Below are 18,062 nucleotides of genomic sequence, written 5' to 3'. Positions count from 1 at the left end.
CCTCTGCTGACCATGACTGGACTCTGCAGTTTAGGAAGTGGAGAAAGGCATACCACTAAGAACTTGCAAATATGCATTTTCACTCAACTATATATTTTGTGTATTTTGCCTGAATGTGTCTGTGCACTTAATTACTTGCATACACTCCTACAGACGCCAGAAGAGGGTGTCACATCTTTGGATTATAGCTACTTGGGAGCCACGATGTGGATTTTAGCAACTGAACCAGGGTCTTCTGTAACAGCAGCCAGTGCTCTTAACTACTATCTCCCCAGACCCTGGCTTTATTATACACTTTATTTTGTAGACAGAGTTTTTTGGTTTTTCGAGACAGAGTTTCTCTGTATAGCCTTAACTGCTCTGGACTCATGCTGTAGACCAAGCTGGCCTCGAACTCACAACAGTCCACCTGCCTCTTTCTCCTTGAGTGCTGAGATTAAAGGCCTGCATCACCACCACCTGGCTGTAGAAGTCTTTTCAATCTTATTTTTTTCTTCAAAATTATCTTGAAGTGTATATATATTTTTTTGTATATAAAATGATGAAAGATGTCATGGTAACCACCTCAACAAATGTTTTATTAAATATTTGCTATATATAAATATATTGTTATATATTATGTAATACATACGATCTTTTAGAAATTACAAGGGACTCTACATGGACAATAGGAAAAGTATTAGTTGAATATAAATGGTCAACAACATTGACCATTTGATTGGACTCCAAGATTATACAATATTAAAAAAAAAAAAGTAGTTCTATTACTTCTGGGTTTGGGGATTGGAATTTCCTACATACTTAAGTAGACTTGATATCTCATGTTTTGGTTGGGACAAGAACTGAAAAAGAGACATACTCTCCAACTTAATGTATGCAAGTCTTGCTGAGTCCCACAAACATTAGGAATGTTTTCTGTACCTTTCCGAGAAGTAGTGACTTGAACAGAACTCTGGCACCATGTTTATTTTTGGAAGTTCTTAGTCACTGAGAACCACATGTCTTTTCTCTGTATCACAAATACTTTATTTTTACTATCAACATTAGAACAGATGACTGCTTGTTCTGTGACTGACTGACTTACAGCCCAGAAATGATGGGGAAAGGAAATGGGAAATAATTCGGGGTCTCGGAATTCCCCTGGCTGCCTAATCTAGGGGTCTGTTATTTCTAAGTTTTTGAAATGTTTGGCCCGTGGAGTTCCCCTGGAGAGATCTGATTTCAATGGGCAAGACCGTCCAGCCGAAGGTAAATTAAATCGTAGGCACCCCCACCCCCGCCTCGTAGTAAGCTACATTTCTAATCTCAGCTTGCAGGAAACTGAGGCAGGACGCTAATTCCTAGGTCAGCATTGGCCCTTTAGTAAAATCCTTTCTCAAACTAACAACTGTTTTAAAAAGTGCAAAAACAAACCCCAAACAACCAAATAACAAAACCTAAACATCCAAATGTGGGCGGGTGGCGGGAAAACACTGGAAAATCCCTTCCCTTCCCTTCCTGCTAATGCTTTTGTAGTCCTTGTGTGTGGGAGAGGCGGCAAAGGGTGGGGGTGGGGTGGCAGACAAGCCAGTGAGCAATAAAGTTCTTTTAATATTTAAATTTATACTTTCACAGTTTCATCAGATTTATAATGCAGTTTAATCATACTCTCCCCTATTCCCGTTAGCCCTCCCACTATGCCTTTCTCCAAACTATATACCTGCTTTTTACTTATCTTTTTGTTTATGGCTTGTTGTGTTTAATTTGGGTCGCCTGAAAGAGCATTTTTTTTTTAATTAAAAAAAAAAACCATAACTGCCTCTCCGCCTCAAAGGGTCTCAGGAAGCCACGTTTGCCGCAGTGCGTGTCTCTAGGACCCTGGCGGGGTGAGGAGGGAAAACACCCGCCCGGACTTTTCCATAGCGTTTCCCGAGCCACGAGCAGCAGCTCTTCGTTGCCACCCTTAAAGATGCACGGCGAGTTAAGATACGGTCTCGAAGCCCGAAACCGCAGGCCGCCAAGGAACGCACTTCGGCGAAAACCCAGCTTTGCTCCATCCCGGAAAATGAGGCCCTGACGCTAGGCTTCAAAACCCCGAGCACGCAAGCGCGAGCGCAAGCGCAGTCGCGCGCGGCTAACCTACCACGCCCCCACATTGTGACGCTCGACGTGCTGACCTCACCGTGCGTCCGCAACGTCCGGCCGGCCCCGAGGGCTTTCGGGAAGGCCGCGGACGAGCGCTCGGGCGCTGCGGCTTTCCCGGTGCGCGGGGGCCGAGTCGTCTGGCTCCGCGGTGAGTGCGGCTCCCTCGGCCTGGCGGGGTGAGCGAGCCGGCGCCCCGAAGCCAGTTCAGCCCGTGTTGTAAGAACGCCTGTGTTCTTAGGGCCACCCGACCACCTCTCGCTTCCCCAGCCCTTGGGCTTGGACTCGTGTTAACAGTTTTGCTTTCTTTTCCTTTCGGTTTATTTTTTGACTCAGCCCAGGCTGGTCTCGAACTTGCGGCAATGCTCCTGCCTCCTAGGTGCTGGGATTACTAGCGTGCACCGCCTCACCTGTCTTTCAGAGTTTCTGCAGAGTTTGGAGCTTAGCGTCCCTTTAATGTCTTTAAATCAAGGCAGTTGTGCGACAGGGAGATCACGGTTCTCATATAATTTACTGTTTGCACTCCGCAGTGTTGTGAGAAATAATTCCGTGGTTTAAGTGGGAAACATGTCTTTTCTGTTGCTTGTCTTCCCAACCAACCTGCCCCTCCCCTGCAGTGTGTGTAGAGCTGAGTGGGTTCTTTGCTGAAGAGAAAACACCTGGTGTGGTTAAGTCGCACGCGTAGTGGTAGCCTTGTTCCAGGCCAGCGTTTTACAGGCAATTGTACTTTTTTGTTTTTGAGATGCTCTCTGTGGTGGTTGCTTTGGAATTATTAGTGAATGGTCGTCCTTAATGAATTGCTTTAATGATGATACCTTTATCTAGGTTAATTTGGTCCAGCATCTCACTCCCTGTCTCGATCTTCCAAGTGTTGAGATTGAGATTGCAGGCATGCTTCGGGGATGTATGTATGTATGTACGTACGTACGTACGTGTATATATATGTGTATACATATTCTCGTGGTTAAACCCAGGGCAAATGTTTTTAACACAGAGCTAATCAGCAGCCCGGCAGACCATCCATCTTTCCATTATCTTTGGGTGTCTTGTCTCCAGGAAATGCTGAATCAAAATATCTGTAAATCAGAAAAAGGAGCCTGGTGGTAGTGTGGTCCTAGCACTTGGGAGGCCGAGGTAGGAGAATTCCAAAAAGTTTGAAAACCAGCTTGGGTTACATTGCCTTTCTAGCCAGTCTAGGCTACGCGATGAGACCCTGCAAAAAATAAAGGTGCTCAAGAAGCACGGCATATTTTCTCTAACAGTAAACAAACAGGAAGTAAAATGAACATGAAATTGGGAGCTATTTGTTTTCCTGGATGGAAATGTCCAGTTCTTGTCAAAGTTTTACTTATTTTTTGTTTTGTTTTTGAGACAGGGTCTCTCTATGTAGCCTTGGTTGTCCTAGTCTCGCTTTGTAGACCAGGCTGGCCTGGAACTCACAGTGATCCACCTGCCTCTGCCTCCGGAGTGCCGGGATTAAAGGCATGTGCCACCATGCCTTGCCCAAAGTTTTACTTTTTTAAACTATGCAATGCTGTGCATTTAAAGACAAGCATCATTAGTGCTCTGGGAAGTGATTGCAAGTGTGTATTTTGATTTAGACGTTTTCTAAGTTGGATGAGCTGCTGCAGTTAAAATTATTATCTAGAATATGCCATTTTTGGATATGAGTGAATAAATTGAAGAGGCCATCACTGATTTGCAATTAGTTTTCTAAACTATCATTTTTTTCTTTCAGATTCACAGCCCTCAAGAGTCTTCATTTCCTCCTATGTTTTCCTAGAAATAAACCCAGTTATGGAAATCTGAGCATTTGTATAAAACGGTGCTGTTTGAATTCCATGGAGTATGCTTTTGTATATGAATAATTATATAAAACATTGAGTTTTCAGAAAGAAGGCTAGTACGGTACATTTGTGTAACAGAAATGGTGTAATAAAACAGGCTTGTTAGGTATTTGTGATAACAGAAAGGTATGTCTTGATAAATTGATTCATCTTTGATTATAGCATACTTCTAATGCAGTGAGCCTGAGAGTAAACAGAGGTGGACTTTATAGAATGCAGTCTAGTTAAGTTTCTGTGCAGTGTACTGTCTAGTGACTACATGCATTATAATGATAGACACAGATAGAGGTAGTGTTATACAAAGTTTGACAATGCGAGAATATCAGTTTAAAGCATTAAGCAAAGTTCACATACCACACACACTGTAGTCTTAATAACGCTGTGTGCTGACTTCCGCAGAAGTGAGCTGACGTTAGTAGAACCCACTGTAGAGCTACTGTGATGATGAGCTGTGTGACATGAGCTTTAGGAAACAGCATGAGATGGAGAGTGTAGTTATTCTTATTTGGTAGAAAAAGGAATAGTTCAGATGTCATAATCTTGTAAGGGAAAAAAGCCTATATATAATTTTTCCGACATAGTCAGCAGTTGGCCTAGTGTCTAGACTTCATAACTTGTAATGAAAAGTAAGTTATAGGTAACTAGCTCTTGGGTTATCCAGAGGAAGAGTTCGTATGGTCCCAGGGTCCTGAGTAGTGTAGGAGCTTGGATTTGGCCTATGTGAGTGAGCTCATAAATCCAGTCAGAATACAGCGAACTCTACCCAGGTAGATGCTAGCTGTCCTGTTCCTGTGTGCGGCAGAGATCTTCCTGGGAGGTGCTGAGAAGCTTCCCGTGGCATGTAAGCTGTCAGAAGCACTGTTACTTCGTGTGCACAAAACCGTCTCCAGGCTTGTCTAGGCTGCCTTCCCCCAAACCTAACTGTCATGGAGGCGGGCACAGTCTCCTCATACCAGACAAAAGAGAGCAAAGAAAAAATGACATACGACTTCTCATGTGAGCTCTACAGAATGTCCACCTACTCTGCCTTCCCCGCTGGAGTTCCTGTCTCGGAAAGGAGCCTGGCTCGTGCTGGCTTTTATTACACGGGCGTCAACGACAAGGTCAAGTGCTTCTGCTGTGGCCTGATGCTGGACAACTGGAAACAAGGGGATAGCCCCGTTGACAAGCACAGGCAGCTGTACCCCAGCTGCAGCTTTGTGCAGACCCTGCTCTCAGCTAGTCTGCAGGCCCCACCTAAGAGCACACCCCCCGTGAGAAGCACATTCGCACGCTCACTACCTTCTCAACAAGGTGCCGGTCACTCCAGCCTGTTGTCAGCACCTCTTAACTGTGCAGCCGAGGAAGACTTCTCATCGAGGACGAGCCCTTGCAGCTATGCCATGAGTACTGAGGAGGCCAGATTGCTAACATATAGCATGTGGCCCTTAAGCTTTCTGTCACCAGCAGAGCTGGCCAGAGCCGGCTTATATTACGTAGGGCCTGGAGACATGGTGGCCTGTTTTGCCTGTGGTGGGAGACTGAACGACTGGGAACCAAAGGACGACGCCATGTCAGAGCACCGGAGACATTTCCCTGACTGTCCGTTTCTGGAAAATTCCTCAGAAACACAGAGGTTGAGTATATCGAATCTGAGTATGCAGACACACTCTGCTCGAATGCGGACGTTTGTGTACTGGCCATCTGGTGTTCCTGTACAGCCTGAGCAACTTGCAAGTGCTGGATTTTACTATGCAGGTAAGAAGTGGACAGAAGTCGAGTCTCATCTCGTTGGCTCATGGGAATATACACGCAGTCAGTGTCTGCTCTTTTTTCTTGTGCAGATTGCAACGATCACGTCAAATGCTTCTGCTGTGATGGTGGCTTGAGGTGTTGGGAATCTGGAGATGACCCCTGGGTAGAGCATGCCAAATGGTTTCCAAGGTAACTGGTTCTTGTTGTTTGTTTCTTTCCGAACGAGGGTGTCTCTGTGTAGCCCTGGCTGTCCTGAACTCACTCCGTAGACCAGGCTGGCCTTGAACTTGGAGATCCACCTACCTCTGCCTCCTGAGTGCCGAGATTAAAGGCATGCGTCACCACTGCCTGCCTTGGTAAATGGTTCATAAAAACTTTGAAAACTGAGTATTTTTTGTGGTATGGAGGATTGAGCCCAGGGCCTCACATCTGGTAGGCAAGTGCTTTTGCCGACATTTCTAAATCTTAATTTTAATTATTGTGTAGCATTTTAAATTCAGGGGCGCCGTTGCTAGCGAAAAAGAATCGGAAAGTCTGTATTTGAAGCTGATAACCTATGTGATTTTGGACTTTATTTCTAAAATGAGTGGATTGTGGTAGGTGTTTTTCTTTTTTTTTTTTTTTTTTGGTTTTTTCGAGACAGGGTTTCTCTGTGTAGCCTTGGTCATCCTGGACTCACTTTGTAGACCAGGCTGGCCTCGAACTCACAGCGATCTGCCTGCCTTTGCCTCCCGAGTGCTGGCATTAAAGGCGTGCGCCACCATGCCTGGCTAGGTGTTTTTCTTCATTGTGATAAAATACACATAAAATTTACCAATTTATCTAAAGTGTATTCTTTTTTTAAAAAAAGATTTTATTTATTTATTATTTATACAATACTCTGCCCCCATGTGTGCCTGCATGCCAGAAGAGGGCACCAGATCTCATTAAAGATGGTTGTGAGCCACCATGTGGTTGCTGGAATTGAACTCAGGACCTTTGGAAGAACAGCCAGAGCTCTTAACCTCTGAGCCATCTCTCCAGCCCCCTAAAGTGTATTCTTATGTAGCATTCTTATGTATTATGTAGCTTGGATCTGTGTGTGCCTTCCCTGATAATGAATCTGCTGGACTCCTTGAGGGAACTATAGGGACCTTGGTCACTTTTGTATGACTTGAGGAACAGGAATTTTGAAGTAACAGTATTTATAATGGATCAACCCATTATTGAAATTGTTAGTAACTTAAAGTTATATGATGGGGCAAGTAGTGCAGCCATGCCCACATGCCTTTAGTTTCAGCACTTTGGAGGCAGAGCATGCAGTCCCTGAGCAAAGGCCAGCCTCTTCTATAGCAAGTTCAGCTCAGCTAGGGTCGCATAGTAACCCCAAATGTCATGAATAATAATATCAAAATACATTTTTGGGCTGGGTGTGTTGTCGCACGCCTTTAATCCCAGCACTCGTGAGGCAGAGGCTGGCAGATCACTGTGGGTTCGAGGCCAGCCTGGTCTGCAAAATGAGTCCAGGCTGTAGCCACAGGCTACACAGAGAAACCTTGTCTCAGAAAAAACAAAAACAAAAACAAACAAACAAAAAACCAAAATGAATTTTTGTATGCCAGGCCCAGTGTAATTTAACATTTCAGTAGTCTGATATAAATTCAAAACCAACCTGGGCTACTTAGACCAGTCTCAAAAACCAAAATGGAAAGAGAGACTTTGACTCTTCTTTGTTCTGAAAACTCATATATTTGGTTTTCAGAAAAGTGCTGATTACGGCCATATGTGGTGGTACATTCTAGCACTTGGGAGGCTGGAGAGGGAGTAGTCAAGGTCAGTGTTAGCTTGGGCCACAGTGTGATCCAGACCAACTCAGCTGGGTGGCAGGCCCTGTCTGAAAACAGTTATTAGGCAGAAAAAACTACTTACAATTTGCTAGTGGAGGTAAGTGTACCAGCCCTGGCTGTCTTGGACTCACTGTGTAGACCAGGCTGGCCTCGAACTCACAGAGATCCGCCTGCCTCTGCCTCCTGAGTGCTGGGATTAAAGGCATGTGCCACCACGCCCGGCTCTCATCCTGCTGTCTTATAGGACCCTGGACCACCAGCCCAGGGCTGGCCCCACTCACAGTGTACTGAGCCTTCCCCCATCAATCACTAATTATAAAAATGCTTTACAACTGGATCTTATGGAGGCATTTTCTCAACTGAGCTTTCCTCTCAGATGGTTTTAGTTTATGCCAAGTTGACATAAAACTATCCATCACGATGTGTGACTGCATGTGGGAATGTGCATATGAGTATAGGTGCCCAAGAAGCCAGAAGCCTAGGTCCCCTGGGGCTAGAGTTACTGAAGGTGGGGAACTTCCTGACTGGGGTGCTGGGCACTGAGCTCTGGGCCTCTGGGAGAGCAGCACGTCGTGCTTTTAAGCAGTGAGCGCTCCCCAGCCTTCCTTGCAGGCCGCTTATCTGAGAACATCTGGGATAAGGACGAAAGAGCTTTCCTACATTTAAAGATACGCTTCAGCTTTAGTTTATTTTTGCAAGTAGCAAGAGCATAGGTCAAGATTTTTTGGTTTTAAAAGAAAATTTTCTTATGGACATCTAGTTGTTTAGCATTTGTTCGAGAAGGAACAGAATAGGAGTGGGTGTTATATGAACTTCCTTCCAGGAGTCTAGGTAGCTTAAATATTTGAGAAACATTGTTATAAAGTGTGGAGAAATGCTTGATTATATGTTTCTTGGAGGGAATGTGAGGTGTTGTGTTCCAGGACCGGAGAGTGAACTCTGGAGCAGGACTGACAGTTACTATATTATGAACAGTAAAATTTTAATTGATAATGAGTAATAGATTTTTTGTGTGTTTTTGGTTTTTTGAGACAGGGTTTCTCTGTGTAGCCTTGGCTACCCTGGAACTCTCTTTGTAAACCAGGCTGGCTGGGAACTCACAGAGATCCGCCCGCCTCTGCCTTGCACCACCGCCACCCAGCAGAGTAATATTTTTTGAAATAGTGTTAAAGCCTGAAAAAGACAATGTCTGTAATATTGTTTTTCATATGCCAACATTTTCCCCTTTCTAGGCCCACAATTTCCCCCTCTTGTTGTTGTATCAGTGGACAGAGACAGAAAAATAATGGAATGTATCAACACAATAAGACTGTGCTGCTGTGATTTTTGATATGAAATATTTTAAAATAGTTTTTGCTTCACACTTTAGGTGTGAGTTCTTGATACGGATGAAGGGGCAGAAGTTTGTTGATGAGATTCAAGCTAGCTGTCCTCACCTTCTTGAACAGGTAAACTGATTTGTTTTGTTTTTCAAGACAGAGTCTCTCTGTAGACCAGGCTGGCCTTGAACTCACAGGGATCCGCCTGCCTCTGCCTCCCGAGTGCTGGGATTAAAGGGCCTGGCTCTGTTTTGTTTTTCGAGACAGGGTTTCTCTGTTTAGCTTTTGCTGTCCTGGACTCGCTCAGTAGACTAGGCTGGCCTTGAATTTACAGCAGTCCACCTGCCTCTGCCTCCCTCAGTGTTGGGGTTAGAGGCGTGTATATTTATGTATATTAATGCTCTATCTGCATGTACACCTACACTCCAGAAGAGGGCATCAGATCTCATTTTAGATGGGTGTGAGCCACCATGTGGTTGCTGGAAATTGAACTCAGTGCTCTTAACCGCTTAGGTAAACGGATTTTTAAATTTTATATGAGAGCTGGGGTGATGGTGCATTTAGTAAAATGCTTACTATGCAATATGAGGCTCTGAATTCAGATTTCTGCACCACAGAGAAAGCTGGGTGTGGTAGCCTGCATCGGTAACCCCAGGGTGCTAGAGACACATGGGACCCCTCACTCACTGACTAGATAAACCATTCAGTGAGTTCAGGTTGAATGAGACTGAGACCCTGTCTTAAAATGTACCTGTGTCTGCCATTGTCCTCCAGGTGGCCTCCACCCGTGTGAGCAGGTACATATACTGTCTCTATACAGAAGCAAAAATATAGCATTGAACTACGCTATGAAGTAATAATAATTACAGAAATCTAGAAGTGATATTTATATTTTATTAGTTCTGTTTACATAATTTTGGGGGCAAAATTGGAGCTATTAAGAAAATTTTATATCAATTTTAAGCATTATAATTAATAAAAAATGTGCTTAGGAAGATGCACCTGAGGTCGTGGGTGTGGGTGTGGCTTAGGACAGCTGGAGTTCCGGTCACAGTTATGTAGCCATAGTGACAGCAGCCTTGGTAGCTTCGCTGCTAGCTTGCTGTTCAGGGTTCTTTATAAATGGTGGTTTTTACTTTTACTTTTTTGAAAAATCTTATATCCTACCACTGTACAGGATTTTTTTAAAAAATGGGGTTAAAGAGATATCTTCATTGTCTCTTTAGTCTTTTCCAGAAACCAAACCAAACCAAACCAAACCAACCCCCCCCCCAAGAAAAAAAACTCAGCTTGTTTACCCAAATAAGTATACTTTGCAAATGGAATGAGGAGACATTATTGTATGTTCCTGTTGTCTAAAAGGAAGATACACTTGAATTTTAACTTGAATATAGATAAAAGCTATAGCTGTATGATTATTATGGTGAAACAAAATAAAATGTTGTTCATTTTAGAGTTTTGAGACAGGCTCTCGTGTAGCTGAGGCTTGCCTGTGACTCCTCATCTCCCTGCCTCAGCCTCCTAAGTACGGAAATTACAAGAGCATGCCATCAAACGTGGAGTTTCCAAAAGGCTGTGTCCACTCCTTAAATGTCGCTGTTTGCATGGGTGTGGTGCTCACTCCTGTAACCCCAGTCCTTGGAAAGCTGAGGCAGGAAGCTATGTGTGAGTTCTTGACCATCCTTAGCAACTGAGTGAGACCTGGTCTTGTTTAGCCCGTTTGAGATTTCTCATTTGCCTGTTATGTGTCCTCTTATTTCATAGCTGTTGTCCACTTCAGGCATCCCAGAAGAAGAAAATGCCGACCCTCCAAGTAAGTAGAAAGTATTTGAACTACAACTCCGGGTTTTGGTGACAATGTTAGCAATGACAGTGTATTAGAGAAAGGGTGGTGGCACCTCTGAAGCCATCGGGGAACTTCAGGACACTGACTAGGAGTTTATCTTCCTACTAGGAGTCATGACCGTTTAAACGATGTAGGATATTTATTAGTCTTTCCAGTGCTGCCTTTTATGCATTATGTCCCAATTGCTAATCTGTACCCATTGCTTTGGTAATGACAAGAGGTCATGGAAAACAGCTGTATCACGTGTTATTTACCAGTAGCTGGCATTGGATACAGTTAAGGGTGCTTCTGGCAGTACCTTCTGCTGTGTTCTGGCTGGCCCTGACCTTGAGCCCCGCTGAGCTTTCGTCCTCAGCACACCCACTTTGGCTGGCCTCCCTGACACCACGCTTGGGTTTTTTCCCTGTGTCTGTTTCTTTGCCAGCTCCTCCTCCACATTCCTACGTGCTAGACTGCTAGGAAAAGTGTGCTTCGTGCTCAGGTCAGGTGGATGCTTAAATCTCAGAGGTGCTTGCATTTCTGCCTAAGCAGCTGGCTCAGAGAATATGCCAACCAGGTTTCCTCTGCGTCATCCTGATGTGTCCTTCTCTGACCTTCCCCAGCCACAGAACAGCTGGCCTATGTCCTGGGTCATCTGCTCTGCCTTCACAGCATGTCCTCCACTGCCAGCCTAGTCCATGCTGCCCTGGTCGGTTCTGTAGTCGTTCCTGATGCCAGCTGACCTGCAGCCCATCTCCACAGCCTTTCCAGTCACCTGTGGGCCAGCCCTCTGCTCAAGATCCTCCTAGAGTATTCTGGCACATTTGTGGTGACTGCAGTCCTCTGGTTACCACCATCTTTATTTCTTGACCACGTCAAGCTTTTGTCCTGCTTAAGGCTCTCACTGCTCTTTTTCAGTCATTCCCATTGCTTGCTTTATCATTTCAGTTGTAGGGTCTTCCTTTTTTTAAAATGTTATTTTCTAGAAGAATGTGGAGGAGTGTTTTGAGTGGATGTAACAACTATGAGTAAAGTGCTGTTTAGTAAATCAGCTGGGCAGAAGGACAGGAAATGGAAGGCGGGACTTCCTGGAGGGGAGAGGAGCCAAGGATTGACAGTTGACAGAGGAGAGTTGACAGGACTGGAGGAAGAGGAGGAGAGAAGCCTCCGAGGATCAGATTGGCAAGTTGGCAAGTGCTTGGGATATATGTAGGTTATGAGGTTTAGAGTAGTTTAGTTTAGTTTACAAGAAGATTACTATCAGTTTAGATTCTGCCCGGCGTAGTGCTTGCAGCTTTAAAGTATGTGTCAGTCATCGGCCTCCTAGGCCAAACAGATACATTTATTGTAACAGGTCAAGACTCTGTCTTAGTATTTCTTCAATTATACTTTTGAGCATGGTTGCTCTCTACACACTTTTAGGTGTTCATTGTGCCAGTTTCCAGCAGATGGCAGTAAAGTGTCCTGGAAAAGTACAGTTATGATACGCTGTGCTGTAGGAGCTTACACTGACGTCAGCAGACACAGCTTCCCTAAGTCTCCCAAGGCCTCCAGATCCCTTCTCTCACCACCTTATGTTCCCATCTTCATACCCTCTCTGTTCACAATAACATTCCTTTTGCTTTTTTTTTTTGTTTGTTTGTTTTTTGTTTTATTTTGAAACAGGGTTTCTCTGTGTAGCCTTGACTGTCCTGGACTCACTTTGTAGACCAGGCTGGCCTCAAACTCATCCTCCTGCCTCTGCCTCCCGAGTGCTGGGATTAAAGGCGTGCACCACCACGCCCGACTACTTTTGCTTATTTAACTGTGCTTTCATTACATCTTTGTTTCCATCTTTATTTTCTGTCTCTCTCACATACCTGTTTAGATATTATTTATCATTCATCTCCATTGGTGTGAATCCAGCTCAAGTGCTTCATGCATGCTTGGCAAGAGCTCACTACCCTGTGCTAGGCCCCACCCGCACACCTAATCTCCTTATGGGGGTGGGGAGAGTATACATGCATGCTTGCTAGAGATGGAATCCTCAAGCATGCTTGGCAAGTCCTCTACCTAGGCCACACCCCTTTTAAAAAGTTCAGTGTCTTTTTACTGTGCTAGCAAGCAAATGCTAAACAAGCATTCTACTGTTGGAGCTGCACCTCCGTCTTATTCCTATTTCCTGTTGTTGTTATTTTTTCTTTTTTTTATTAATTTATTCATATTACATCTCAATGGTTATCCCATCCCTGGTAGCCTCCCATTCCTCCTTCCCTCCCAATTTTTAAAAAATTTTGTTTCTTTTTTTGCGGGGGGGAGAGGGTTAGTTTCAAGACAGGGTTTCTCTGTGTAACAGCTCTGGCTGTCCTGAAACTTGCTCTGTAGTTCAGGCTGGCTTCAAACTCAAAGAGATCTGCCTGCCTCTGCCTCCCAAGTCCTGGGATTAAAGGCATGTGCCACTATGCTCACTCTCTTTTAAAAATTCATTTTTTATTTTAGTGTGTGTGTGAGAGAGAAAGACACACACACACAGACATGGAGACAGAGAAAGTTAATTTAGGAGTCAGGCCTCCTGTGGATTTTAGGAATTGAACTTGAGTAGGCTTGTACAGCAAACACTTTTACCATGAGCCCTCTTGCCTGCCTGAGGGAAAAATTATTTATTGTGTATGTGTGCATACACATGCCACAGTGTGTGTATGGAGGTAAGGGGATAACTTTGGGCACTGGAGAGATGTCTCAGCAGTTAGGAGTACTGGCTGCTCTTCCAGAGGACTCAGGTCAGTGCCCAGCACCTACATGGCAGCTCACAACTGTCTGGCTTCAGTTTCAGGAGAGCTGACACTCTCACACAGACACACATGCCCGCAAAACACCAGTGACATAAAAATAAAAGAAAGAAACAAAACAGAGGACAGCTTTTGGCATTGGTTTTCTTCTACTACTTTATGGATCGTCTTAGTTCAACTTAGGCTGTCCAGCTTGGCAGCAAGTGCCTTTACCACTGAGCCATCCTACCCACACTGGTGGGATATTTAACAATCAGAGTCCTAAGCCTATTGTCAAGAGATTCTTTTTATTAAGTATGTCTAGGACGTATGCACTGTAGGAAGTAATTTTTTAGATGCATAGTACACTAATTGTTCAAAGTTCAAGTTTTATTGAACTTTATTTAATATGATACATATGGAATGTCTCCCCTTCTCAGGATATGAAAATAAAGGTGCCACACTCATTGTTTTTCATAGTTTAAATCTTTTCTGTTTGTTTTTGTTTTGTTGTTGTTGAGTTTTGAGAAAGGGTTTCTCTGTGTAGCCTTGGCTGTCCTGGACTCCCTTTGTAGACCAGGCTGGTCTCGAACTCACAGCGATCCATCTGCCTCTGCCTCCCAAGTGCTGGGATTAAAGGTATGTGCCACCACCGCCCGGCTTAAATTTTTTAAAACTTCGTTACAGCTTTTCATATGACTACTGTATCTGCATGTACATCTGCAGGCCGGAAGAGGGCATCAATTCACATTACAGATGGTTGTGAGTCACCATGTGGTTGCTGGGAATTCAACTCAGGACCTCTGGAGGAGCAGATGGTGCTCTTAACCACTGAGCCATTTCTCCAGGCCCCATAGTTTTGTGGAGTTTAATATTAGCCAATTTGTTTACAAACAGTTGTGCATTTCGGACCTCATGAAAGCCCAGAAGATGCTGTCATGATGAACACGCCTGTGGTGAAAGCAGCGTTGGACATGGGCTTCAGCAGGAGCCTGGTGAGACAGACAGTGCAGCGTCAGATCCTGGCCACTGGGGAGAATTACAGGACCATCAGCGACCTTGTGATCGGCCTGCTCGATGCTGAAGACAAGAGCAGAGAAGAGGAGAGGGAAAGACACACTGAAGAAATGGCATCAGGTATTGCAGTGCTGGTGGCTACAGGATTTCAGCGGCATGTTACCTGGCCACAGCCTCGCCTCGCCTCACACCCATAAATTGCTGCTAACATCCCTCTTACCCCAGGCATTTCTAAACTCTCTTTTTGCCAAGCCCAGTTTGATCTGTAGCTAGTGCTGTCCTTGAACTCTCCTGAGGTTCCTCCCCCACTTCCAAAGTGCTGAGATTACGTATGTATGCCACTGCTAGGATTTACAGGAAACTCTTTTCTTGAGCTATATTGATTGCATTTTTTTTTCTTTATACATAGCTAAACTTTAAGGAAAAAAAAAAGCGTGGTTCAAGGGTCTTGAGGGATGACTCAGTGGTTAAGAGCTTCTGCGGCTCTTGCAGAGGGTAGAGTATGGTTCCCTTCTCCCATAGAGTCTGGGAGTCTCACAACTACCTATAACTCCAGTTCGCGGGGGTTTGACACCCTCTTATGACCTTTGCATATACCTAGTGCACATTCGTACACATTAAATACCGTAAAAATAAATACATTAAAAAAAATAAAAGCAAGATTTAAAAACTGATTCAGACACCCCCCCCCCTTTTTTTTTTTTTTTTTTTTGGTTTTTCAAGACATGGTTTCTCTGTGTAGCCTTGGCTGTCCTGGACTCCCTTTGTAGACCAGGCTGGCCTTGAACTCACAGCAATCCGCCTGCCTCTGCCTCCCGAGTGCTGGGATTGAAGGTGTGCACCACCATGCCCGGCATCATATTTATGTTTTAATTCTGGCCTTTTTTTGGTTAGTAGGTAGGCAGCACAGTCAGAGGTTTCTTACCTTTGAAGTGAGATAATCTCTTACGAACAAGCTGGGTTCATTCTTTTTTCTTTTTTTTTCCCCCCGAGATAGGGTTTCTCTGTGTAGCCTTGGCTGTCTTAGATTCACTTTGTAGATCAGGCTGGCCTTGAACTCTCAGCGATCTGCCTGCCTCTGCTTCCCAAGTGCTGAGGTTAAATACATGCACCACCATGTCTGGCACTGTTTTTTGTTTTTGTTTTTGTTTTTAATATTTTTATTTAATTTTAATTTATGTGCATTGGTGTGAGGATATCAGATCTTGGAGTTACAGACAGTTGTGAGCTGCCATGTGGGTGCTGGGAATTGAACCCAGGTCCTTGGGAAGAGCAGGCAGTGCTCTTAACCACCGAGCCATCTCTTAAGCCCTGGGTTTATTCTTTATGAAAATATGTGTGCCTGTACTTACAACAAGTAAAGTGATACACTACAAATAAAAATAAATTACTTTTTAATTCCATGGTGGGGAACAGGAAAGAAAAAGAGGACACGTTTTGCTACTCTCTAAGGTTTGCTGCTTGTCAACAATTTGAAGGGAGTCTGGGTCTGTCAGCGTACAGATGTGAGACTGTGTGAGTTGTATGAAACATCTAGGTTTAATTTGCAAGATTAAGATGGCAGCATTGATGTACAAACAAGTCATTTTCTTTCTTGAAGCTCAGTTCAGTGCCTAATTTGTGCATCAGGTTGGTTGGGTGTAGTTGGGGGGAATTTGAAATGTAACAGAACTTTTTTCTTGCTTTTTTTTAAATGCAGGTGACTTGGCATTAATTCGGAAAAATAGAATGGCCCTCTTTCAGCAGTTGACATGTGTCCTGCCTCTCCTGGATGATCTTCTTGAGGCCAGTGTAATCACTAAACAAGAGCATGATATTATCAGTCAGAAAACACAGATACCCTTACAGGCCAGAGAGCTGATTGACACAGTTTTAGTCAAGGGAAATGCTGCAGCCAACATCTTCAAAAACTCTCTGAAGGAAATTGACTCCACATTATATGAAAATTTATTTGGTGAGTTTGTTGGGAAAATTATTTAGATACTCATAGGTTTTTGTCATTTCTCTATTGAACAAGCAGAATAATCCAGCTAAAAAACTGTAATGTTAGCCAGGGGTGGTGGTGCACACCTTTAATCCCAGCACTTAGGAGGCAGAGGGAGGCAGATCAAGGCCAAGTTGGTCTATGAAGTAAGTCCAAGACAGCCAGGGCTGAACAGAGAAACCCTGTCTCGAAAAATCAAAAAAAAAAAAAAAAAAAAAAAAAAAAAACAAAAAACAAAAAACAAAAAACATTTTACCTATTAAAAAAAAACCTGATGTATTTTATTGTCTAGATAGTATTCTTTGTAATATATAGCAAAAATCTATATAAAAATAGTAGGCTAAAAATGTTCTGTATTGCTGAAGTGATGCTTTTTGTATGCTTTCTTCCTCAGTGGAAAAGAATATGAAGTATATTCCAACAGAAGATGTTTCAGGTAAAATAGAGTTCGTACTTCAGCGTTGTTTCTGTGACATTGTAGCAGCTGAGTTTCACTAACTCTCCTGTTCTTAGGCTTGTCATTGGAAGAACAGCTGCGGAGATTGCAGGAAGAACGCACCTGCAAAGTGTGTATGGACAGGGAGGTGTGCATCGTGTTCATCCCCTGTGGCCATCTGGTCGTCTGCCAGGAGTGCGCCCCCTCCCTGAGAAAGTGCCCCATCTGCAGAGGAACCATCAAGGGCACCGTGCGCACATTTCTCTCATAAGTGAATGTCGTAAAGCATTGTTGGACACCAGACACAAAGAATGAATTACTGATTCAACTAGTACATTCATGTTCTGCTCTTTTTCAGAATTAATAATCTTGCTTTGTTAAAGGTGGTATTGTAAATTTAATCTTCATGTGTTGCAAGGGAAGGCCTGTGTCGAGGAGCTAAGGGAGAGCTTGTGTGCCTCATCAGGAATTACGGGATTTGGAGTTTGGGAAAGCTTCGGATTCAGCTGACACGGAGCTCACAAATCCTGGCAGCCGGTGGCCCTGGCACTCGCTCGGCGGTCAGAGTTCACTGTGCCTCTTAGTGCTTTTCCCTTCTAGAAAATGAGGATTTTTCTGTTACTGGTAAATAATATTTCTCCTGTTTGTGAGAAACATATTAATAAAGTTTTTTAAACGCTTGCATCATTATAGTGTGTTTTGTACCCTGATTTAAAAGTAATTTTCATAAATCTTCATTGCATTAATTTGCTCTTTGGTTAAAAAAAAATGAACTCTTGAAACAAATTATTAAGACATTTCTAATAATGTGGTTTATGAGAATTCCTTTAGATAACAAGCTGTGTGTGCTTTGTAAATAAAGTATTGAGTGAAGACTTCATCAGTACCAACCAATTCAGATAAATGTCCACGAGAGTTTACACAAACAGCTTACTTGCCTGGTGTGTAGGTGTTGGGGTGGGTAGGACAGGCAATGCTAAGTGCCTTTGTGGACCAAAACCATAAGGATTTGAGGTGTACTTAAAAGGAAAAAAGGCTGCACCCTGTCAGTCTCAGCAGAGGAGGGTGGATCTCTGCTGGTTGTTTTTTGACAACACAAATTTAGACATCTTGGAAGAGGAATCTCAGACAGGGTTTCTCTCTGTAGCACTGGCTGTCCTGGAACTTGCTCTATAGACAATGCTGGGCTTGAACTCACAGAAATCA

General features: G+C 43.8%; 1 protein-coding gene across 1 annotated transcript; it reads left to right on the top strand.

Annotated features, from left to right (window-relative positions):
* Nucleotides 1-4,894: 4,894 nt before the first annotated feature.
* LOC127198099 (baculoviral IAP repeat-containing protein 2) lies at nucleotides 4,895-17,156 on the top strand. Its single transcript, XM_051155890.1, has 8 exons — nucleotides 4,895-5,705; nucleotides 5,792-5,891; nucleotides 8,898-8,976; nucleotides 10,612-10,660; nucleotides 14,317-14,556; nucleotides 16,136-16,390; nucleotides 16,815-16,856; nucleotides 16,934-17,156. The coding sequence occupies exons 1-8, from the start codon at nucleotides 4,895-4,897 to the stop codon at nucleotides 17,125-17,127; spliced, it is 1,770 nt and encodes a 589-aa protein (XP_051011847.1). The 3' UTR covers nucleotides 17,128-17,156.
* Nucleotides 17,157-18,062: the final 906 nt, after the last annotated feature.

The sequence above is a fragment of the Acomys russatus genome, chromosome 14 (genome assembly GCF_903995435.1).
Source record: "Acomys russatus chromosome 14, mAcoRus1.1, whole genome shotgun sequence".
Taxonomy (NCBI): domain Eukaryota; kingdom Metazoa; phylum Chordata; class Mammalia; order Rodentia; family Muridae; genus Acomys; species Acomys russatus.
Note: the sequence above shows the minus strand (reverse complement) of the source record. Positions and strands in the feature narration are given on the sequence as shown.

What these genes read in the sequence shown, in the direction of transcription:
- LOC127198099 (XM_051155890.1), top strand. Translation starts at nt 4,895, where the DNA reads ATGGAGGCGGGCACAGTCTCCTCATACCAGACAAAAGAGAGCAAAGAA. An exon ending in TGCTGGATTTTACTATGCAG is followed by an intron (nt 5,706 to 5,791) that starts GTAAGAAGTGGA and finishes TTTCTTGTGCAG; the next exon opens with ATTGCAACGATCACGTCAAA. An exon ending in ATTATATGAAAATTTATTTG is followed by an intron (nt 16,391 to 16,814) that starts GTGAGTTTGTTG and finishes TTTCTTCCTCAG; the next exon opens with TGGAAAAGAATATGAAGTAT.